At 40.4% G+C, this 25,660-nt stretch overlaps 1 protein-coding gene across 4 annotated transcripts in view; it reads right to left on the bottom strand.

Annotated features, from left to right (window-relative positions):
• LOC141264849 (vasoactive intestinal polypeptide receptor-like) overlaps positions 1–25,660 on the bottom strand; it is a 273,152-nt gene that overhangs the window by 57,282 nt on the left and 190,210 nt on the right. For 3 of the 4 annotated variants that reach the window (XM_073677220.1, XM_073677217.1, XM_073677219.1), the window contains exons 4-5: positions 17,644–17,744; positions 2,230–2,327 (exon numbers count right to left, since the gene is read on the bottom strand). In XM_073677220.1, coding sequence (XP_073533321.1) covers positions 2,230–2,327; positions 17,644–17,744 — 199 coding nt within the window. The remainder of the gene's footprint in view (positions 1–2,229; positions 2,328–17,643; positions 17,745–25,660) is intronic. The other variant, XM_073677218.1, reaches the window with a different exon arrangement.

Raw genomic sequence — 25,660 nt, 5'->3', positions numbered from 1 at the left:
GGAGCAGGAAGAAGGCGGATTGTGTGCACTGACCTTCCGCTCTGCGGAGGTAATTAAACCGTCACAATGTATCAGTCGCAGGCGAGCGGCTCGTTACAATGTATCAGTCACAGGCGAGCGGCTCGTTACAATGTATCAGTCGCAGATGAGCGGCTCGTTACAATGTATCAGTCGCAGATGAGTGGCTCGTTACACTGTATCAGTCGCAGGCGAGCGGCTCGTTACAATGTATCAGTCGCAGATGAGCGGCTTGTGACAATGTATCAGTCGCAGACGAGCTGCTCATTACAATGTATCAGTCGCAGATGAGCAGCTCGTTACAATGTATTAGTCGCAGACGAGCTGCTCGTCACAATGTATCAGTCGCAGATGAGCAGCTCGTTACAATGTATCAGTCGCAGATGAGCAGCTCGTTACAATGTATTAGTCGCAGACGAGCTGCTCGTCACAATGTATCAGTCGCAGACGAGCGGCTTGTTACAATGTATCAGTGGCAGACGAGCTGCTCGTTACAATGTATCAGTCGCAGGCGAGCGGCTTGTTACAATGTATCAGTCGCAGACGAGCTGCTCGTTACAATGTATCAGTCGCAGGCGAGCGGCTTGTTACAATGTATCAGTCGCAGACGAGCTGCTCGTTACAATCTATCAGTCGCAGACGAGCGGCTCGTTACAATGTATCAGTCGCAGACGAACGGCTCGTTACAATGTATCAGTCGCAGATGAGCAGCTCGTTACAATGTATTAGTCGCAGACGAGCTGCTCGTTACAATGTATCAGTCGCAGATGAGCTGCTCGTTACAATGTATCAGTCGCAGACGAGCTGCTCGTTACAATGTATCAGTCGCAGACGAGCTGCTCGTTACAATGTATCAGTCGCAGACGAGCTGCTCGTTACAATGTATCAGTCGCAGACGAGCGGCTTGTTACAATGTATCAGTCGCAGACGAGCTGCTCGTTACAATGTATCAGTCGCTGACGAGCAGCTCGTTACAATGTATTAGTCGCAGACGAGCGGCTTGTTACAATGTATCAGTCGCAGTCGAGCTGCTCGTTACAATGTATCAGTCGCAGATGAGCGGCTTGTGACAATGTATCAGTCGCAGACGAGCTGCTCATTACAATGTATCAGTCGCAGATGAGCAGTTCGTTACAATGTATTAGTCGCAGACGAGCTGCTCGTCACAATGTATCAGTCGCAGACGAGCGGCTTGTTACAATGTATCAGTTGCAGACGAGCTGCTCGTTACAATGTATCAGTCGCAGGCGAGCGGCTTGTTACAATGTATCAGTCGCAGACGAGCTGCTCGTTACAATGTATCAGTCGCAGGCGAGCGGCTTGTTACAATGTATCAGTCGCAGACGAGCTGCTCGTTACAATGTATCAGTCGCAGATGAGCAGCTCGTTACAATGTATTAGTCGCAGACGAGCTGCTCGTTACAATGTATCAGTCGCTGACGAGCAGCTCGTTACAATGTATCAGTCGCTGACGAGCAGCTCGTTACAATGTATTAGTCGCAGACGAGCGGCTTGTTACAATGTATCAGTCGCAGATGAGCGGCTCGTTACAATGTATCAGTCGCTGACGAGCAGCTCGTTACAATGTATCAGTCGCAGACGAGCTGCTCGTTACAATGTATCAGTCACAGACGAGCTGCTCGTTACAATGTATCAGTCGCAGACGAGCTGCTCGTTACAATGTATCAGTCGCAGACGAGCTGCTCGTTACAATGTATCAGTAGCAGACGAGCGGTTCGTTACAATGTATCAGTAGCAGACGAGCGGCTCGTTACAATGTATCAGTCGCAGGCGAGCGGCTTGTTACAATGTATCAGTCACAGACTAGCTGCTCGTTACAATGTATCAGTCGCAGACGAGCTGCTCGTTACAATGTATCAGTCGCAGACGAGCTGCTCGTTACAATGTATCAGTCGCAGACGAGCTGCTCGTTACAATGTATCAGTAGCAGACGAGCGGTTCGTTACAATGTATCAGTAGCAGACGAGCGGTTCGTTACAATGTATCAGTTACAGATTAGGGGCTCGTCACAATGTATCAGTCACAGACGAGCCTCGTTACTTGTGGAGAAGTTAATATCGGCTTCGTTATAGTTTCAGCCTTGTCCTTTTAATACACAGGATGTCTGGTAATCTGTAATCTGGCGCCTGTTCATCCCGGATTAAGAGAGATGTTACTTAGTTTTTTTTCCACTAAATATCCACTTCTTACCTGAAGAGGCACAGGATGATCATGGCGGCGGTCAGCGAGATTAGGGATAAACTGTGTCCAACGGTGTACCCAGTCTGAACTAGGGCATAGAACGCCTTCTGTCAACAGAGGAGATTACAGTTACTTACAGGCAGAATTTAAAGGAAGAGGGGGGGGGTGTTTTTTAATTTTGCAATCATATTTTCAGATTTGAATTATACTTGATGTGAAATCATTGAAGCAGCACAGAGTATTTCAGGAATAGAGTGTGTGTAAACGACCTGCCTCCTCCTAACACTAAGGACCAGCTGTGTATGGAATAGTAGCAGAGGTTTGCCATTAAAGGGGTGTTCCATTTTCATGACTTTTCCTGGCAGTCAGTGAGTGGGAACATTCTTGCTTATATACAAAAAGCTCTCCTTTACAGGGAAAACTTGCCACAGCTGGAGGTTTGTTACAATTTCATCCAGTCTATTCCATTCTCTTGAGAACTAAACGATGCCACAAATCTCTCCGTTATCCCGTTTCCAAAATGTGTGTCAGGGGTAAGTAAGGTGAAGTGAAGCTCACACAGAATTGCGCAGGTTTTGTAAGTTTTAGAACTAGAAGGTTTTTTTTTAGAATCTTGGTGTAAATACTGATACTTGGGCTGGGGGACAGGAGGCAGGGATCTGGAAAATCGCTCAGAAAATGAAATAAATGGTATCTGAGAGAACGGATGCTATAACCAGAGAATCCCTTTAAAGAATCCTATAAACAACATAAACCCACAGGAAAACGGAGATCCCACTGATTACGAGAAAGGGCGACCCTAAGAATGTGATTGGTGGGGTACTGAGCATGTGCACGTTCTCCACTTTATATCTATAGTGGTCTCACAAGCTCACTGCTCAGTCGCACAGTGGTGGTCGCACATGCTCACTCCTCAGTCACACAGTGGTGGTCGCACATGCTCACTGCTCAGTCGCACAGTGGTGGTCGCACATGCTCACTGCTCAGTCACACAGTGGTGGTCGCACATGCTCACTGCTCAGTCGCACAGTGGTGGTCGCACATGCTCACTGCTCAGTCACACAGTGGTGGTCGCACATGCTCACTGCTCAGTCGCACAGTGGTGGTCGCACATGCTCACTGCTCAGTCACACAGTGGTGGTCGCACATGCTCACTGCTCAGTCACACAGTGGTGGTCGCACATGCTCACTGCTCAGTCGCACAGTGGTGGTCGCACATGCTCACTGCTCAGTCACACAGTGGTGGTCGCACATGCTCACTGCTCAGTCGCACAGTGGTGGTCGCACATGCTCACTGCTCAGTCACACAGTGGTGGTCGCACATGCTCACTGCTCAGTCGCAGAGTGGTGGTCGCACATGCTCACTGCTCAGTCGCACAGTGGTGGTCGCACATGCTCACTGCTCAGTCGCACAGTGGTGGTTGCACATGCTCACTGCTCAGTCACACAGTGGTGGTCGCACATGCTCACTGGTCAGTCGCAGAGTGGTGGTCGCACATGCTCACTGCTCAGTCGCAGAGTGGTGGTCGCACATGCTCACTGCTCAGTCGCACAGTGGTGGTCGCACATACTCACTGCTCAGTCACACAGTGATGGTCACACATGCTCACTGCTCAGTCGCAGAGTGGTGGTCGCACATGCTCACTGCTCAGTCGCAGAGTGGTGGTCGCACATGCTCACTGCTCAGTCGCACAGTGGTGGTTGCACATGCTCACTGCTCAGTCACACAGTGGTGGTTGCACATGCTCCCTGCTCAGTCACACAGTGGTGGTCGCACATGCTCACTGCTCAGTCGCAGAGTGGTGGTCGCACATGCTCACTGCTCAGTCACACAGTGGTGGTCGCACATGCTCACTGCTCAGTCACACAGTGATGGTCACACATGCTCACTGCTCAGTCGCAGAGTGGTGGTCGCACATGCTCACTGCTCAGTCGCAGAGTGGTGGTCGCACATGCTCACTGCTCAGTCGCACAGTGGTGGTTGCACATGCTCACTGCTCAGTCGCACAGTGGGGGTCACACATGCTCACTGCTAAGTCGCACCCCTGAGGAAGCCACACATAGCGATACACGTGGGATCTTTACTCCTCTATTACATCCTGTCCTAATTCTCAGGTCCCTATTTCTCTGGTCCCATTTGGGACGCTTAGAGCTCACTCATATCTGAGTAAAAAAATTACTCTGATGTTCATCCAGAAAAGTAGGACGAGTGTCATGGGAGTACAATGCGATTTTTCTCACCTACTATCTGTATAACATCCGTTTGCAATGCGTTTAACATCATCTTTTACATACTGTAATTCTCTATGTAACTTACAGCTAGTTTACAAACTAATAAAGCAATCTTATATAAAGATATAAACCGACTTGGGATCCCCCCTATCTTTGATAACCAGCCAAGGTAAAGCAGACAGCTGACATTATCAGGCTGGGAAGGTCCATGGATATTGGGTCCTTCGCAGCCTAAAAATAACACCCTGCGCCAATTCTGGAGCTTTGCCCGACTTTCGTGATTGCCCTGGTGCAGTGGCAATCGGGGTAATGGTAGTTGTGTTTTTATTTATGATTACTGGGTTAGTAATGGGGGTGTCTGATAGATGCCTCTCCGTTACTAACCCTAGGGCTTGATGGCCGCTGTGATTTTTGACAAATCACAGCTGTCATCAACCCCAACTCCCATTACCCCAATTGCCACTGCACCAGGGCAATCAGGAAGAGGTAAGGCGAAGCGCCAGAATTCAAGCATCTAACGTGATTGTAGCCCGTGGTTGCGGGCCGGTAGAAGGGCCCAATAACCAGGGACCTTCCCAGACTGATAAAATAAGCCCGCAGCTGTCTTCTTTACCTTGGCTGGTTACCGAAAATAGGAGGGACCCCGCGCCATTTTATTTATTTATTAGGGTAAATAAAGCTAAACATGTGGCACTAAAGGGTGCAGGTTTATTATATGTAGGGGGCTTGTGACATTAAATATCTACAAGACATCTAGCTATTCTAAATATCTATCTATTATTATCTATCTATCTATCTATTATCTATCCATCTAGCTACAATTGAAACCAGAAGTTTCCATACACTACAAAAAAAGACAAATCTGCATGTTTTTCTCAATATCTGACATGAAATCAGAATAAACCTTTCCCATTTTAGGTCAATTAGGATTACCATCATTTTTAATATTTGCCAAATGCCAGAATAATGAGAGAGAGAGAATGTTTTAAGGCATTTTTATTACTTACTGCAAAGTCAAAAGTTTACATAAAGTTTACACTAAGATTACTATGCGATTACTATGCCTTTAAACAATTCTGGACTGCTCATATGATGATGTCATGTGTTTGGAAGCTTCTTTTTTTGGCAACATCTGAGTTAATTAGAGACATACCTGTGGTTGTATTTTAATGCACACCTGAAACACACTGCTTCTTTGTTTAGCATCATGGGAAAGTCTAATGAAATCAGCCAAGATATCAGGAAGAGAATTGTGGACTTGCACAAGTCTGGCTCATCCTTGGGTACAATTTCAAGATACCTGAAGGTGCCTCATTCATCTGTACAATTATACACAAGCACAAACAAGATGGGAATGTCCAGCCATCATACCGCTCAGGAAGGAGACGGGTTCGTTGTCCCAGAGAAGAACGTGCTTTGGTCTGACATGTGCATATCAACCCAAGGACAAAAGCAAAAGACCTTGTGAAGATGATGGTGGAAGCTGGTAAGATTGTGTCAATAACGACAGTGAAAAGAGTACTGTATAAACATGGGCTGAATAGCCACTCTGCCGGGAAGAAGCCATTACTTCAAAAGAAACATAAAAAAGCCAGATTAATGTTTGCAAATGCACACAGGAACAAAGACCTTAATTTCTGGAGACATGTCCTGTGGTCTGATGAAACTAAAATTGAACTTCTTGGGCATAATGACCATCGTTACGTTTGGAGGAAAAAGGGAGAAGCTTGGAAGCCTAAAAACACCATCCCAACTGTGAAACATGTTGGTGGCAGCATCATGTTGTGGGGTTGTTTTGCTGCAGGAGGGACTGGTACACTTCACAAAATAGATGGCAACATGAGAAAAGAAGATTATGTGGCAATAACATCTCAAGACATCAGCCAGGAAGTTAAAGTTTGGGACGGAAATGGGTCTTCCAAATGGACAATGACCCGAAGCATACGGCCAAAATGGTAACAAAGTGGCTTAAGGATAACAAAGTCAATGTTTTGGAGTGGCCATCACAAAGCCCTGATCTCAATCCTATTGAAAATTTATGGGCAAAGCTGAAAAGGCTGCGAGCGCCGAGCAAGATGACCTACAAACCGGGATCAGTTACAGCCCAAATTCCCACCAACTATTGTGAGAAGCTTGTGGACGGAGACCCCAAACGTGTGACCCAAGTCATTCAGTTTAAGGGCAATGGCACCAAATACTAATGAAATGGATGGAAACTTCTGACTTTGCAGTAAGTAATCAAAATGCCTTAAAACCTTCTCTCTCTCTCATTATTCTGGCATTTGGCAAATATTATAAATGATGGTAATCCTAATTGACCTAAAACGGGAAAGGTTTATTCTGATTTCATGTCAGATATTGAGAAAAAACATCATATGTGTCTTTCTATATAGTGGATGGAAACTTCTGGTTTCGACTGTATCAATCTATTCTATTCTGACAGTTCTAGCTGTGAATTTACATTACTTGGCTGATGAAATGTTGGATATTCTATAAGATGGATGAGTAAACGCTGAGCGGCACTCACTCATGATCCGCGTGCCGCCCGATTTTTTTCTCGCACTCATTGACTTGCATTGGCGAGTCCCATCCGATTTAGGCAGCTGCTCGCAGCATGCTTTGATTTTTATCTCAGCCCGATTAAGACCCGTAGATGAACCTGGCCTCAATGAATAAGATTGGTGCGAGTGCAATGCGATGTTTTCTCGAGTTCCCCTTTAAGGAAACATAATCGATTACTTGGCAGCAGCATCAGATTATAGTATCTGAAGGCTGGTGCTCGGGAATCATACTTCATTGATGCACACTGAGGATATCTGGATTTCTGGGAATGTTTTGGGTGGAAGCGGCTGCGCAGGTGTTTTCAGGTGACACATTGTTACGCCGGGCACATTGCCAGATATCTGCTGTAATGCAGACGGTGTGTCGATAATATCACAGGAGGAATACACAAGGTGAATGCCACATTTTTTCACCCAGATAAGAACACGAAAATGCAATAAAGAAACTTCATTAAAAAGTAACACAGTAATCTAAACAAAGAAAACGGCAGCCGTCATGTAATAATACCGTATAATAATACTGATAAGAGACCATATAATAGCGGATTACACAAGCAACACGTAATAAATACAGTCTGTACACGATCACAGTCATCAATAAGTAATGAGGGAAGATCAGGATCTCAAGGAAATCTATAAACGTTAATATGACATTTGCCTGAAAACTACTATCCTAGTATAAAAGAGCAGTATTATAGCAGTTATATTCTTGTATATAGGGGCAGTATTATAGTAGTTATATTCTTGTATATAGGGGCAGTATTATAGTAGTTATATTCTTGTATATAGGGGCAGTATTATAGCAGTTATATTCTTGTATATAGGGGCAGTATTATAGCAGTTATATTCTTGTATATAGGGGCAGTATTATAGTAGTTATATTCTTGTACATAGGGGCAGTATTATAGTGGTTATATTCTTGTACATAGGGGCAGTATTATAGTAGTTATATTCTTGTACATAGGGGGCAGTATTATAGTAGTTATATTCTTGTACATAGGGGGCAGTATTACAGTAGTTATATTCTTGTACATAGGAGCAGTATTATAGTAGTTATATTCTTGTACATAGGAGCAGTATTATAGTAGTTATATTCTTGTACATAGGGGGCAGTATTATAGTAGTTATTTTCTTGCACATAGGGGGCAGTATTATAGTAGTTATATTCTTGTACATAGGAGCAGTATTATAGTAGTTATATTCCTGTACATAGGAGCAGTATTATAGTAGCTATACTCTTGTACATAGGAGCAGTATTATAGTAGCTATATTCTTGTACATAGAGGCAGTATTATAGTAGATATATTCTTGTACATAGGGGGCAGTATTATAGTAGTTATATTCTTGTACATAGGGGGCAGTATTATAGTAGTTATATTCTTGTACATAGGTGCAGTATTATAGTAGTTATATTCTTGTACATAGGAGCAGTATTATAGTAGTTATTTTCTTGCACATAGGGAGCAGTATTATAGTAGTTATATTCTTGTACATAGGAGCAGTATTATAGTAGTTATATTCTTGTACATAGGAGCAGTATTATAGTAGCTATACTCTTGTACATAGGAGCAGTATTATAGTAGCTATATTCTTGTACATAGAGGCAGTATTATAGTAGATATATTCTTGTACATAGGGGGCAGTATTATAGTAGTTATATTCTTGTACATAGGGGGCAGTATTATAGTAGTTATATTCTTGTACATAGGTGCAGTATTATAGTAGTTATATTCTTGTACATAGGAGCAGTATTATAGTAGTTATTTTCTTGCACATAGGGAGCAGTATTATAGTAGTTATATTCTTGTACATAGGAGCAGTATTATAGTAGTTATATTCTTGTACATAGGAGCAGTATTATAGTAGCTATACTCTTGTACATAGGAGCAGTATTATAGTAGTTATATTCTTGTACATAGGAGCAGTATTATAGTAGCTATACTCTTGTACATAGGAGCAGTATTATAGTAGCTATATTCTTGTACATAGAGGCAGTATTATAGTAGATATATTCTTGTACATAGGGGGCAGTATTATAGTAGTTATATTCTTGTACATAGGGGGCAGTATTATAGTAGTTATATTCTTGTACATAGGTGCAGTATTATAGTAGTTATATTCTTGTACATAGGAGCAGTATTATAGTAGTTATATTCTTGTACATAGGGGGCAGTATTATAGTAGTTATATTCTTGTACATAGGAGCAGTATTATAGTAGTTATATTCTTGTACATAGGGGGCAGTATTATAGTAGTTATATTCTTGTACATAGGAGCAGTATTATAGTAGTTATATTCTTGTACATAGGGGGCAGTATTATAGTAGTTATATTCTTGTACATAGGGGCAGTATTATAGTAGTTATATTCTTGTACATAGGGGGCAGTATTATAGTAGTTATATTCTTGTACATAGGAGCAGTATTATAGTAGTTATATTCTTGTACATAGGGAGCAGTATTATAGTAGTTGTATTCTTGTACATAGGGGCAGTATTATAGTAGTTATATTCTTGTACATAGGAGCAGTACATAGGAGCAGTATTATAGTAGTTATAATCTTAAACATAGGGAGCAGTATTATAGTTGTTATATTCTTGTACATAGGAGCAGTGTTATAGTAGTTATGTTCTTGTATATAGGGGGCAGTATTATAGTAGTTATATTCTTGTACATAGGAGCAGTATTATAGTAGTTATATTCTTGTACATAGGGGGCAGTATTATAGTAGTTATATTCTTGTACATAGGGGCAGTATTATAGTAGTTATATTCTTGTACATAGGAGCAGTATTATAGTAGTTATTTTCTTGCACATAGGGAGCAGTATTATAGTAGTTATATTCTTGTACATAGGAGCAGTATTATAGTAGTTATATTCTTGTACATAGGAGCAGTATTATAGTAGCTATACTCTTGTACATAGGAGCAGTATTATAGTAGTTATATTCTTGTACATAGGAGCAGTATTATAGTAGCTATACTCTTGTACATAGGAGCAGTATTATAGTAGCTATATTCTTGTACATAGAGGCAGTATTATAGTAGATATATTCTTGTACATAGGGGGCAGTATTATAGTAGTTATATTCTTGTACATAGGGGGCAGTATTATAGTAGTTATATTCTTGTACATAGGTGCAGTATTATAGTAGTTATATTCTTGTACATAGGAGCAGTATTATAGTAGTTATATTCTTGTACATAGGGGGCAGTATTATAGTAGTTATATTCTTGTACATAGGAGCAGTATTATAGTAGTTATATTCTTGTACATAGGGGGCAGTATTATAGTAGTTATATTCTTGTACATAGGAGCAGTATTATAGTAGTTATATTCTTGTACATAGGGGGCAGTATTATAGTAGTTATATTCTTGTACATAGGGGCAGTATTATAGTAGTTATATTCTTGTACATAGGGGGCAGTATTATAGTAGTTATATTCTTGTACATAGGAGCAGTATTATAGTAGTTATATTCTTGTACATAGGGAGCAGTATTATAGTAGTTGTATTCTTGTACATAGGGGCAGTATTATAGTAGTTATATTCTTGTACATAGGAGCAGTACATAGGAGCAGTATTATAGTAGTTATAATCTTATACATAGGGAGCAGTATTATAGTTGTTATATTCTTGTACATAGGAGCAGTGTTATAGTAGTTATGTTCTTGTATATAGGGGGCAGTATTATAGTAGTTATATTCTTGTACATAGGAGCAGTATTATAGTAGTTATATTCTTGTACATAGGGGGCAGTATTATAGTAGTTATATTCTTGTACATAGGGGCAGTATTATAGTAGTTATATTCTTGTACATAGGGGCAGTATTATAGTAGTTATATTCTTGTACATAGGGGCAGTATTATAGTAGTTATATTCTTGTACATAGGGGCAGTATTATAGTAGTTATATTCTTGTACATAGGGGCAGTATAATAGTAGTTATATTCTTGTACATAGGGGCAGTATTATAGTAGTTATATTCTTATACATAGGGGGCAGTATTATAGTAGTTATATTCTTGTACATAGGAGCAGAGCAGTATTATAGTAGTTATATTCTTGTACATAGTGGGCAGTATTATAGTAGTTATATTCTTGTACATAGGAGCAGTATTATAGTAGTTATATTCTTATATATAGGGGGCAGTATTATAGTAGTTATATTCTTGTACATAGGGGGCAGTATTATAGTAGTTATATTATTGAACATAGGGGCAGTATTATAGTAGTTATATTCTTGTACATAGTGGGCAGTATTATAGTAGTTATATTCTTGTACATAGGGGCAGTATTATAGTAGTTATATTCTTGTACATAGGAGCAGTATTATAGTAGTTATATCCTTGTATATAGGAGCAGTATTATAGTAGTTATATTCTTGTACATAGGGGCAGTATTATAGTAGTTATATTCTTGTACATAGGGGCAGTATTATAGTAGTTATATTCTTGTACATAGGGGCAGTATTATAGTAGTTATATTCTTGTACATAGGGGCAGTATTATAGTAGTTATATTCTTGTACATAGGAGCAGTATTATAGTAGTTATATTCTTGTACATAGGGGGCAGTATTATAGTAGTTATATTCTTGTACATAGGGGCAGTATTATAGTAGTTATATTCTTGTACATAGGGGCAGTATTATAGTAGTTATATTCTTGTACATAGGAGCAGTATTATAGTAGTTATATTCTTGTACATAGGGGCAGTATTATAGTAGTTATATTCTTGTACATAGGGGGCAGTATTATAGTAGTTATATTCTTGTACATAGGGAGCAGTATTATAGTAGTTATATTCTTGTACATAGGAGCAGTATTATAGTAGTTATATTCTTGTACATAGGGGGCAGTATTATAGTAGTTATATTCTTGTACATAGGGAGCAGTATTATAGTAGTTATATTCTTGTACATAGGAGCAGTATTATAGTAGTTATATTCTTGTACATAGGGGCAGTATTATAGTAGTTATATTCTTGTACATAGGGGCAGTATTATAGTAGTTATATTCTTGTACATAGGGGCAGTATTATAGTAGTTATATTCTTGTACATAGGAGGCAGTATTATAGTAGTTATATTCTTGTACATAGGGAGCAGTATTATAGTAGTTATATTCTTGTACATAGGGGCAGTATTATAGTAGTTATATTCTTGTACATAGGGGGCAGTATTATAGTAGTTATATTCTTGTACATAGGGGGCAGTATTATAGTAGTTATTTTCTTGCACATAGGAGCAGTATTATAGTAGTTATATTCTTGTACATAGGAGCAGTATTATAGTAGTTATATTCTTGTACATAGGGGGCAGTATTATAGTAGTTATTTTCTTGCACATAGGGGGCAGTTTATAGTAGTTATATTCTTGTACATAGGAGCAGTATTATAGTAGTTATATTCTTGTACATAGGAGCAGTATTATAGTAGTTATTTTCTTGCACATAGGGAGCAGTATTATAGTAGTTATATTCTTGTACATAGGAGCAGTATTATAGTAGTTATATTCTTGTACATAGGAGCAGTATTATAGTAGCTATACTCTTGTACATAGGAGCAGTATTATAGTAGCTATATTCTTGTACATAGAGGCAGTATTATAGTAGATATATTCTTGTACATAGGGGGCAGTATTATAGTAGTTATATTCTTGTACATAGGGGGCAGTATTATAGTAGTTATATTCTTGTACATAGGTGCAGTATTATAGTAGTTATATTCTTGTACATAGGAGCAGTATTATAGTAGTTATATTCTTGTACATAGGGGGCAGTATTATAGTAGTTATATTCTTGTACATAGGAGCAGTATTATAGTAGTTATATTCTTGTACATAGGGGGCAGTATTATAGTAGTTATATTCTTGTACATAGGAGCAGTATTATAGTAGTTATATTCTTGTACATAGGGGGCAGTATTATAGTAGTTATATTCTTGTACATAGGGGCAGTATTATAGTAGTTATATTCTTGTACATAGGGGGCAGTATTATAGTAGTTATATTCTTGTACATAGGAGCAGTATTATAGTAGTTATATTCTTGTACATAGGGAGCAGTATTATAGTAGTTGTATTCTTGTACATAGGGGCAGTATTATAGTAGTTATATTCTTGTACATAGGAGCAGTACATAGGAGCAGTATTATAGTAGTTATAATCTTATACATAGGGAGCAGTATTATAGTTGTTATATTCTTGTACATAGGAGCAGTGTTATAGTAGTTATGTTCTTGTATATAGGGGGCAGTATTATAGTAGTTATATTCTTGTACATAGGAGCAGTATTATAGTAGTTATATTCTTGTACATAGGGGGCAGTATTATAGTAGTTATATTCTTGTACATAGGGGCAGTATTATAGTAGTTATATTCTTGTACATAGGGGCAGTATTATAGTAGTTATATTCTTGTACATAGGGGCAGTATTATAGTAGTTATATTCTTGTACATAGGGGCAGTATTATAGTAGTTATATTCTTGTACATAGGGGCAGTATAATAGTAGTTATATTCTTGTACATAGGGGCAGTATTATAGTAGTTATATTCTTATACATAGGGGGCAGTATTATAGTAGTTATATTCTTGTACATAGGAGCAGAGCAGTATTATAGTAGTTATATTCTTGTACATAGTGGGCAGTATTATAGTAGTTATATTCTTGTACATAGGAGCAGTATTATAGTAGTTATATTCTTATATATAGGGGGCAGTATTATAGTAGTTATATTCTTGTACATAGGGGGCAGTATTATAGTAGTTATATTATTGAACATAGGGGCAGTATTATAGTAGTTATATTCTTGTACATAGTGGGCAGTATTATAGTAGTTATATTCTTGTACATAGGGGCAGTATTATAGTAGTTATATTCTTGTACATAGGAGCAGTATTATAGTAGTTATATCCTTGTATATAGGAGCAGTATTATAGTAGTTATATTCTTGTACATAGGGGCAGTATTATAGTAGTTATATTCTTGTACATAGGGGCAGTATTATAGTAGTTATATTCTTGTACATAGGGGCAGTATTATAGTAGTTATATTCTTGTACATAGGGGCAGTATTATAGTAGTTATATTCTTGTACATAGGAGCAGTATTATAGTAGTTATATTCTTGTACATAGGGGGCAGTATTATAGTAGTTATATTCTTGTACATAGGGGCAGTATTATAGTAGTTATATTCTTGTACATAGGGGCAGTATTATAGTAGTTATATTCTTGTACATAGGAGCAGTATTATAGTAGTTATATTCTTGTACATAGGGGCAGTATTATAGTAGTTATATTCTTGTACATAGGGGGCAGTATTATAGTAGTTATATTCTTGTACATAGGGAGCAGTATTATAGTAGTTATATTCTTGTACATAGGAGCAGTATTATAGTAGTTATATTCTTGTACATAGGGGGCAGTATTATAGTAGTTATATTCTTGTACATAGGGAGCAGTATTATAGTAGTTATATTCTTGTACATAGGAGCAGTATTATAGTAGTTATATTCTTGTACATAGGGGCAGTATTATAGTAGTTATATTCTTGTACATAGGGGCAGTATTATAGTAGTTATATTCTTGTACATAGGGGCAGTATTATAGTAGTTATATTCTTGTACATAGGGGCAGTATTATAGTAGTTATATTCTTGTACATAGGAGCAGTATTATAGTAGTTATATTCTTGTACATAGGGGCAGTATTATAGTAGTTATATTCTTGTACATAGGGGCAGTATTATAGTAGTTATATTCTTGTACATAGGGGCAGTATTATAGTAGTTATATTCTTGTACATAGGGGCAGTATTATAGTAGTTATATTCTTGTACATAGGAGCAGTATTATAGTAGTTATATTCTTGTACATAGGGGGCAGTATTATAGTAGTTATATTCTTGTACATAGGGGCAGTATTATAGTAGTTATATTCTTGTACATAGGAGCAGTATTATAGTAGTTACATTCTTGTACACAGGAGCAGTATTATAGTAGTTATATCCTTGTATATAGGAGCAGTATTATAGTAGTTATATCCTTGTACATAGGGGCAGTATTATAGTAGTTATATTCTTGTACATAGGGGCAGTATTATAGTAGTTATATTCTTGTACATAGGGGGCAGAATTATAGTAGTTATATTCTTGTACATAGGGAGCAGTATTATAGTAGTTATATTCTTGTACATAGGGGGCAGTATTATAGTAGTTATATTCTTGTACATAGGGGCAGTATTATAGTAGTTATATTCTTGTACATAGGGAGCAGTATTATAGTAGTTATATTCTTGTACATAGGGGGCAGTATTATAGTAGATATATTCTTGTACATAGGGGCAGTATTATAGTAGTTATATTCTTGTACATGGGGCAGTATTATAGTAGTTATATTCTTGTACATAGGGGCAGTATTATAGTAGTTATATTCTTGTACATAGGGGCAGTATTATAGTAGTTATATTCTTGTACATAGGGGCAGTATTATAGTAGTTATAGTCTTGTACATAGGGAGCAGTATTATAGTAGTTATATTCTTGTACATAGGGACAGTATTATAGTAGTTATATTCTTGTACATAGGAGCAGTATTATAGTAGTTATATTCTTGTACATATGGGCAGTATTATAGTAGTTATATTCTTGTACATATGGGCAGTATTATAGTAGTTATATTCTTGTACATATGGGCAGTATTATAGTAGTTATATTCTTGTACATATGGGCAGTATTATAGTAGTTATATTCTTGTAAATATGGGCAGTATTATAGTAGTTATATTCTTGTACATATGGGCAGTATTATAGTCCTCGGGTGATTGTCATCCCTAGATCCACACAATACCTGGCAGCATCACTTAGTACTTGGTGGACTGTATTTTTGATCCATCTTCTCAAACAATTAAAAGTTGACAAAGTTAGTTCCTATGAAAAGTGTTGTATTCTTGGATTGCCCCTTCATGTGTCACACATCGCTGCGTACATGAATACATTTTTTTTCCCTCTTTATTCCTTGCATCGTGCTGATACCTTCCCTTCGGCGCGGTTTCCATCAGTTACGCTCCCCTCCCCCACACTCATCTGCTGATTCATCCGTCTCCCATCAATATTACACAGAGGATGAGATCTTTAATCGCTTACGAGGGTTGCTGACATTTTGGGAGACGCATGAATAATGCCACTTGATTCTGCTCTCAATATAAATGTTTGCAGCGTCGGGGAAAGGGGGCAACAAACGTGAGGCAGGTAAAACAAACAACCTGCTTAAATCCGCGTCACATCCAGACGACCGCCATCACTTATGTCTTATAATAGGATCACGCACTGTGATCAGACGTCAGCTATGTGCGCTCAATAATAATAGTCAGGGTGCGGACATTGTGCGTCGGACGTCTCCACCCGTCGGATTATATTATATATACAGTATAAGAACGGTGATGCAGCCGTTCACACATACGACATACGACACTGTCAGAGCTTATTTTTGTTACAACGAAAAAAAATGACCAATTGCCGCAATTTTGAATAAAATGTATCAAAAACATTGCTACAATTTAACGTACTCCCTTTTTTAAGCATCGGCTGAACATCGGTAGAACACAGGCTGCCATAAACAACCGTCTGGTGATTGGCAATGACTAGGATTAGGGTTCTTGTTGGAAGCATGGATGAATCTGTTGCTGTAATTAGAAACCAGTGGGTGCCGAACCTGCTGGTGATGGCAGCTGACTGAAGAAGAAACGACGGTAATTTCTGGCACAATCAACTGGATAAAAAGTAAGTTTACTGAAACGTGTTAAAAATCCATTAAGACTGAAAGCCTCAAAGCCTGACGCGTTTCTGGCGTACTTAGACGCCTTTCGTTATAGGATGGAATCTCCGTACACCAGGTGTTTTTTCATGGACTTTTATCTCATTTCAATAAACTTACTTTTTATCCAGTTGGTTGTGCCAGAGACTTGCCTTCTTTTTTTCTTTTAAAGAAATGTCTAGGTAGAGCCCTGCCAGGACCTTCTTCCTCAGTTGTATCTTTCCTCAGTTTGGAGGGCATAGGTGCAGGTGTCACTGCACTGTCTCTTCTCTCTATTGGAGGTCGTGTTTTGATGGCATTAATCCTGGGGAAGGTTGGAGAACTCCAGGAACTTACTATTATAATTATGCAGGTTTCCAGGAGACCATGCAGCTGCCGAACGGGACACATTTTCCCCATAAATAGGCGGCACACTTGCCAATGTTTGTTTGTATTGGTCCTTCTGAAAGGTTAATACTTGCGGAGAGCAATGTAAACTTTTATTCACAACCCGGCCCACTCCGCGACTCATCACCTGCCTTCTAAAATTTGAAGTTCTGCCTGAAAAAACCTTCTGGAAATTCTGGATTCCATGAGGTTTCACGGAAGTTTTTGAAAGTGCCCTGGAAATCTGCCATGAAGTCCGGGAGGTGCCAGAGATCTTCCCTTTCACCGGGAGCCCTCCTAACATTTCATAGATGGAAGTCTGGAAAACTTCTCAATTTCATTTATGTCCGAGGTCACAGCTTAGATCACATCCGCTATCATACACCGTCATTATCCTCATTAGGTCACTTTAAATTCTGGAAATTTACATAAAAAAACATATAGAAAAAGTCCTACAATACCTGATCCGTCCGGGTGTCATTACCGAAGAACTCACAGGCCACAATATAGGACGGGTACATCTCTGACCAGCCCTCGTTTGTGCAGTGCTTGGAGACATTTCCTGGGAGAAAAAACAAAACAAATGATAGGATATGAAGCCATGTAGTTTATTGGTATTTAATTACATTTCCCAGTGTTCAGCCATCCTTAAAGGGCAACTCCATTTACTACTGAGAATAACACCCCCGGGAGTGAAGCTTCATAAGATGGGGGATTTACTATATCCCTTTATCTTTTTTCAGAACAACCCTCCCATCTTGTCACAGGATGGAGAAAAGACGTCTTCTTAATAATCCGACTGTTGTTGTTACTTCCATCATTTAGGGGAACATGCAATTTTTTAAATTGTGTTTTATTCCATATTTCTGCTGATGATATATATATATATATATATATATATATATATATATATATATATATATAAAGTTTTCACTTTATATATACAGTACAGACCAAAAGTTTGGACACACCTTCTCATTTACAGATTTTTCTGTATTTTCATGACTATGAAAATTGTACATTCACACTGAAGGCATCAAAACTATGAATTAACACATGTGGAATTATATACTTAACAAAAAAGTGTGAAACAACTGAAAATATGTCTTATATTCTAGGTTCTTCAAAGTAGCCACCTTTTGCTTTGATGGCTGCTTTGCACACTCTTGGCATTCTCTTGATGAGCTTCAAGAGGTAGTCACCGGAAATGGTCTTCCAACAATCTTGAAGGAGTTCCCAGAGATGCTTAGCACTTGTTGGCCCTTTTGCCTTCACTCTGCGGTCCAGCTCACCCCAAACCATCTCAATTGAGTTCAGGTCTGGTGACTGTGGAGGCCAGGTCATCTGGCGTAGCACCCCATCACTCTCCCTCTTGGTCAAATAGCCCTTACACAGCCTGGAGGTGTGTTTGGGGTCATTGTCCTGTTGAAAAATAAGTGATGGTCCAACTAAACGCAAACCGGATGGAATAGCATGCCGCTGCAAGATGCTGTGGTAGCCATGCTGGTTCAGTATGCCTTCAATTTTGAATAAATCCCCAACAGTGTCACCAGCAAAGCACCCCCACACCATCACACCTCCTCCTCCATGCTTCACGGTGGGAACCAGGCATGTAGAGTCCATCCGTTCATCTTTTCTGCGTCGCACAAAGACACGGTGGTTGGAACCAAAGATCTCAAATTTGGACTCCTCAGACCAAAGCACAGATTTCCACTGGTCTAATGTCCATTCCTTGTGTTCTTTAGCACAAACAAGTCTCTTCTGCTTGTTGCCTGTCCTTAGCAGTGGTTTCCTAGCAGCTATTTTACCATGAAGGCCTGCTGCACAAAGTCTCCTCTTAACAGTTGTTGTAGAGTTGTGTCTGCTGCTAGAACTCTGTGTGGCATTGACCTGGTCTCTAATCTGTGCTGCTGTTAACCTGCGATTTCTGAGGCTGGTGACTCGGATAAACTTATCCTCAGAAGCAGAGGTGACTCTTGGTCTTCCTTTCCTGGGGCGGTCCTCATGTGAGCCAGTTTCTTTGTAGCGCTTGATGGTTTTTGCAACTGCACTTGGGGACACTTTCAAAGTTTTCCCAATTTTTCGCACTGACTGACCTTCATTTCTTAAAGTAATTATGGCCACTCGTTTTTCTTTACTTAACTGCTTTTTTCTTGCCATAATACAAATTCTAACAGTCTATTCAGTAGGACTATCAGCTGTGTATCCACCAGACTTCTGCACAACACAACTGATGGTCCCAACCCCATTTATAAGGCAAGAAATCCCACTTATTAAACCTGACAGGGCACACCTGTGAAGTGAAAACCATTTCCAGTGACTACCTCTTGAAGCTCATCAAGAGAATGCCAAGAGTGTGCAAAGTAGTCATCAAAGCTGTAACATCCCTGGCGGCGTGCTGGCATGGCTTACCATCTCCCACCATGCAAGACCGCCAACTTACCCATTAGTCCAGGCTGCACACTTTGCTCCAGTACCTGCTGTGTGGAGTACCTACTGTGTCTCTTGTCTGATTGCTTAGGGCGGCGGCGCGGTTTTTGCCTGATTCTTAAAGTTACAGTGTGCACACTCCTAATGCGTCCACAGCCTATTGCTGTGAGTCACTGGATACTTAAACCCCCTCTACCCAGTAGGAGGTGCCTGAGCATCAATTTCTTTCAGTGTGTTCTGTGCAACTGAGTTGCCAGGTCCTGTCCTGTATCTTGTCTGTTTCCGCCACCCTGGGGGCTGTATACCCAGTCCCGTTATCTGTATCTGTGACTTCCAGTCTATTTGCGCCACCCTGGGGGCTGAGTTCCCAAGCTCGTTCCTGTATCTTGTTCCGGGTTCAGTTCTAGTCTGAACTGTGTCCTAGCCCGTTACCAGTTTGTCTCTATGTCCGTACCTTCCCTTTTCCTGCAGTGTCTGAACCTGCACCTAACTCCAACTCGTTGTCTCTGTACTTCTGTTTGTGAGTTTTGTGTCCACTCGCTACTTCATTGTAAGTACCTTGTGTGTATCTGGTTCTGCTTGACCCGTTTCCCTGCCTCCGTATCTACCTCCTGTGTTCTAACTATCTTCCTGTGTTTCCCAGTCTGTTCCATGTGTACAGAGCCCGGTCTTGTCTGCCTGCACCTTCTGCTCTGCGGTTTCACTCTGCTCTGTTCTGCCTCGCTTGTCCACCGCACATGCGGTTTCGCTCTGCTCTGCTTGTCCACCACACCTGGGGTTTCGCTCTGCTCTGCTTGTCCACCACACCTGCGGTTTCGCTCTGCTTGTCCACCGCACCTGCGGTTTCGCTCTGCTCTGCTTGTCCACCGCACCTGCGGTTTCGCTCTGCACTGCTTGTCCTCCGCACCTGCGGTTTCGCTCTGCACTGCTTGTCCTCCGCACCTGCGATGTCGCTCACCTCTGCTCCACTTGTCCTCCGCGCCTGCGGTTCTGCTCTGCTTGTCCACCGCACCTGTGGCTCTGTTCCTGTATCCCAGTCTGTACTCATCCAGCCTGCGTTCCTACCTGCCAGTATCTGCCTGTCTGCATACCAGCCGTGCCTGCCAGTACCCGCCTGTCTGCATACCAGCCGTACCTGCCAGTACCCACCTGTTTGTATACCAGCCGTGCCTGCCCATTCCTGCATTCCCCGGTGTGGGTCAACAGCTGTGACCGGGGTCTGACCTGGAGTAGCACCTGGGCCACCTCCCACGTCCCTCCTCAGACCATGGAGTCGATTAAGCCGCTGTGTGTTCGTGGTCGGATCTGGCGAGGCCCGTAGTCACGCCCCTCCAGGCACTCCTCGGTTCATGGCCCAGTGGGACCACTAACCACGCTCACGCCAGTCAGTCCGGGCGTGAGCGTAACAAAAGCAAAAGGTGGCTACTTTGAAGAACCTAGAATATAAGACATATTTTCAGTTGTTTCATACTTTTTTGTTAAGTATATAATTCCACATGTGTTAATTCATAGTTTTGATGCCTTCAGTGTGAATGTACAATATTCATAGTCATGAAAATACAGAAAAATCTTTAAATGAGAGGGTGTGTCGAAACTTTTGGTCTGTACTGTATGTATATAATGTCTGTTGGCACCCTTGAAATTGTTACAGAAAATGAAGCATTTCTCCTAGAAAATGATTGCAATTCCACATGTTTTGTTATACAAGTGTTTATTTCCTTTGTGTGTATTGGAACAACAGAAAAAAAGCAAAAAAGAAAAAAAACGCAAATTGGACATAATTTCATACAAAACCCCAAAATTGGGCCAGACAAAATTGTTGGTACCTTCCACTTAATATTTGGTTTGCACCCTTTGGAATAAATAACTGCAATCAGTCTCTTCCTATAACCATCAGCTTCTTACTCCTCTCAGCTGGGATCTTGGACTCTTCTTACAAACTGCTCCCGGTCTCTCATATTTGGAGGAGTCTTCTCTTCTCCCAACAGCAATTGTAAGATCTCTCCACAGGTGATCAATGGGATTTAGATCTGGACTCATTGCTGCCACTTCAGATCTCTCCAGGACTTTGTTTCCATCCATTTCTGGGGGCTTCTTGATGTATGGCTGGGGTCATTGTCCTGCTGGAAGACACATGACCTAGGACGCAAACCCAGCTTTCTGACACTGGGCACTACATTGCCTCCCAAAACCCTTTGGTAATCTTCAGATTTCATGATGTCTTGCACACAGTCAAGGCACCCAGTGTCATAGGCAGCAATACAACCCCAAAATATCTTCGAGCCTCCACCATATTTGACTGTAGGTACTGTGTTCTTTTCTTTGTAGGCCTCATTCTGTTTTCGGTAAACAGTAGAATGATGTGCTTTGCCAAAAAGCTCTATCTTGGTCTCATCTGTCCACAAGACGCTTTCCCAGAAGGATTTTGGCTGCAGTCTAGCTGTTTTATGTCTGTCAGCAGTGGGGTTCTCCTGGGTCTCCTGTCATAGCGTTTCATTTCATTCAAATGTGGACAGATAGTTGATACAGATGTACCCTGAGCCTGCAGGACAGCGTGAATTTCTTTGGACCTTGACTGGGGCTGCTTTTCCACCATCCGGACTATCCTTCATCAATGTTTCTCGGTCGTCCACGTCCAGGGAGATTAGCTACAGTGTCATGGGTTGTAAACTTCTTGATTATGTTGCGCACCGTGGACAAAGGAACATCCGGATCTCTGAAGGTGGACTTGTAACCTTGAGATTGTTGATGTTGTTCAAACATAGGAGCACGAAGATACTGTTATTATTACAGCCCATCATGACCACATTGTGACGACACGGAGGCCCCTCCTGTCTAACCCCTTAGATGCCATAGCTGCTATTCACCATGGGATTTAGGGGGTTTAACAGCCTGCTCCAATCATTGCAGGTACAGGTACCTTGTAACTGCTGAGCCCGCATTTCACATTGGTATCCGACATGTGAATCCCTTGTCAGGGAGGAGTTAATATTTTGATAATTATTTGATTCAGTATATACTTTTTTATAACTATTTTTTTTTCTCTTACTTCTAATATTAATTGTCGTCTGTCCACATTATGACCTTTAGTTTGTAAATCATCATTAATATACATAACCCCGGACATCTGCTGGACACATCCAAAAAGCAATTTCCTTGCGCACAGTAAAATATTCTAAAAAGAAATAATAATAATAAATGTTGACATTTATTTGAAGCCGATTAATTATCTCTTCCTCTACATGAACATTTCACTGTGGGGATAAAGGACAGTGAAAATTGTGAAAAGACAGAAAACCTCCTGCTAAGCTATTGCATTTCTATGAAGTTTGCAGGTTCTAGCAGATTCGAGCAATTTGCAATTCACTTAACAGAAACCCTACCCCCCCACCTCCAAAAAAAAATTCACAACACAATTAAACGCTTTGCAGAAGATTGGAGAGGCCAGAAAAAGCAGACATGACCCTCAGGAGCAACAGCGTGGGCTTCTTCATAAAGCTTTACAGCTGGTGTAATGCAGCCAAGCAGGAGGTACTATCATAGTCTGTATAAAAGCTGAGGCAGGGAATGCAGCAGCCATTTTAATGTAATTTAGTATAGTGAGAGGAAGTCAGAGCTCACAGCTCAGTTATACAGATAGGAAGAAAAATCCCTAAATCATTGAGAAAATACCCCAGACAGTAAACTGTTGTATAACTGTAGCAGTGAAGAAAATGAGAGTAGTAGTCTGTCAATAACACATAGATACAATTGATAAGGGGAGAGAGATAGGAGAGGTGCCAGACTCAGTGTGATTGGTCAGTGATATGGTGGAGCTGCATCTGAACTACTATGATACATTTTTTCTTAATCCTTAATGCACTATAAAGCAGCAGCAAAACAGCACAATAGTTTTATAGGGGGAATAAATCTGAAATTGTTGTTAGAGATTGTTTGCTTGCCTGTCACAAGAGACCGTCCTGAGTTCTTGCATTTCTTGTGCAACTGTTTTTGGGAAAGGAAACATTTTGTTTCTTTTTATCTTAAATGCAAAAGAAAATTCTCCCAAATTCAGACATTTATCTGAAACGGTCTACCTCGCAAAGTGTGAGTGTCACAAACATAACTTTTTTTTTTGCACATCTGTTTTTATTAGACAAATTATACACCTGTATCTGTGAAACCAATACAGCGTCCTGCTGCAGGTCCTGCTGCAGGTGCTGGCTTATTGGACATGTACCTATATAGCATTTCTTATTACACAATTTTTGGGAAAAGACATTTAACTGTACATGTCTGTTTTTGCACAACTGCTTTACTAGTCCAATTTGACGACCGTACACACCAGTTTGCTTTCTTTCGCTGTGCTCATCTATCTGGCATTTCTTGTGGTAGCAGCAGCAGAATCACCAACAAAACCACAAGCACCAGCCGTCCGGGTAGTAGTACTAACAAACGAGACCATAATTGGCTTTCTTTGCCCCTGGCAAGTGTATTAGGGCGGAGGAAATGGAAAGGCTATGGAATATATGGCTCATCACTCGCCCCAGTCACAGCAGGATGATGTTACCTCTGATAGTGACACCGTCAGTTTTAGTCAGTGTTCTACATCAGGTCTGGCCGATCATAAATGATTAAGAGGGTCCGTTTTTTAAATAAAAAAAAAACATGAATGTTTATCATTGCAATGTAATATTAAATAGAATGTTGGTTATTACTGGTTACCATCTGTTTCTTTGTTGCACTGCTGACCCCAAAACTGCAGAGTCCAGACCTCCTGTGGTATGAAAATAAGTACAAACACTGCGCCCTCACCGGGAGCTTCATGGCCGAGCAGCTGCATGTAGCCATATACCACCAAGCACAATGCCGAGCGTCAGATGGTGTGGGGTAAAGCCATCACTATTCACTAGTTCTGAGTATCTCTGTGCAGACCCTGAACAAGCAGGGTACTCAGAGTGATCTTGTAATTGTAAAGTTGTATTTCAGTCTCGTATGTTTAACCATTGTGTTATAGAAGAGAACAGGAATAAAGTTCTTATTATTTTCTCGGAATTGGACTTGTTAATTGGCATCTGGACGGATAGGGGGAATCACAGAAAAGAGCTGACCTTTGGGCGTTTTCAAAGAGAAGAGTGCGGTGTGAGAATGTTAAGCAGCGGGGTTTTGAAGACAGATTAAAATACTGAACAACTTATTTCCACTGGGGATTTGTATAAATTTGGCACAAATAATAATGTCTGGGGTTTTTTTTTTTTCTTTAGTAGAAAGGAACAAATTCTTACAGGTGAAAAAGTTTCTAGGCAGCAACTTCTTGGTCTAATCAGTATCACTGTATCCACTGAGTATCTATCCATCCATCCATCTACCCTAGTTCAGTATGTGCAGAGTTAATGAAGATCATATTTTGCCTTCTTGACAAGTAATTTTGGCCACTGCCTTAGAAAGTTATCAGTTCTCGCCTTTGCTAAAGGTCTTATGTATTGGAAAGTACAAAAGGGATAGCGTCTTCCTGAGAAGCTAAACTTTTTGTAATAGGAGTATAACCGTCAAAAGGAATGGATATCCTGCATAGTGCACACATACCGTAGTGTACATAGCCAGAATAGTGCACTACAAGCGTGGTGAGCATAGCCACCTTAAGTGTCTTACTAACATGGTGACCATAACCAGCATAGTGCACTACTATCACGGTGAACATAGCCACCATAATGCACTAGAAGCATGGTGAGCATAGCCAGTATAGCTGACTACTAGTATGGTGACCATAGCCAGAGTAAATCACTGCTAGCATGGTAAGCATAGCGAGCAAACTGCATTATTAGCATGGAGAACATAGCCAGCATAGTGTATTACTAACATGGTGACCATAGCCAGCATAGTGCACTACTATCATGGTGAACATACACACCATAATGCACTAGAAGAATGGTGAGCATAGCCAGCTTAGTGCACTACTATCATGGTGAGCATAGCCAGCTTAGTGCACTACTATCATGGTGAGCATAGTCAGCATAGTGCACTACTAGCATGTGGAGCATAGTCAGCATAGTGCACTACTAACATGTG

The sequence above is a fragment of the Phyllobates terribilis genome, unplaced genomic scaffold (genome assembly GCF_046119375.1).
Source record: "Phyllobates terribilis strain yellow unplaced genomic scaffold, ASM4611937v1 Scaffold_4__5_contigs__length_816908805, whole genome shotgun sequence".
NCBI classification, from domain to species: Eukaryota; Metazoa; Chordata; class Amphibia; order Anura; family Dendrobatidae; genus Phyllobates; species Phyllobates terribilis.
This window is presented reverse-complemented; position numbering and strand designations above follow the sequence as displayed.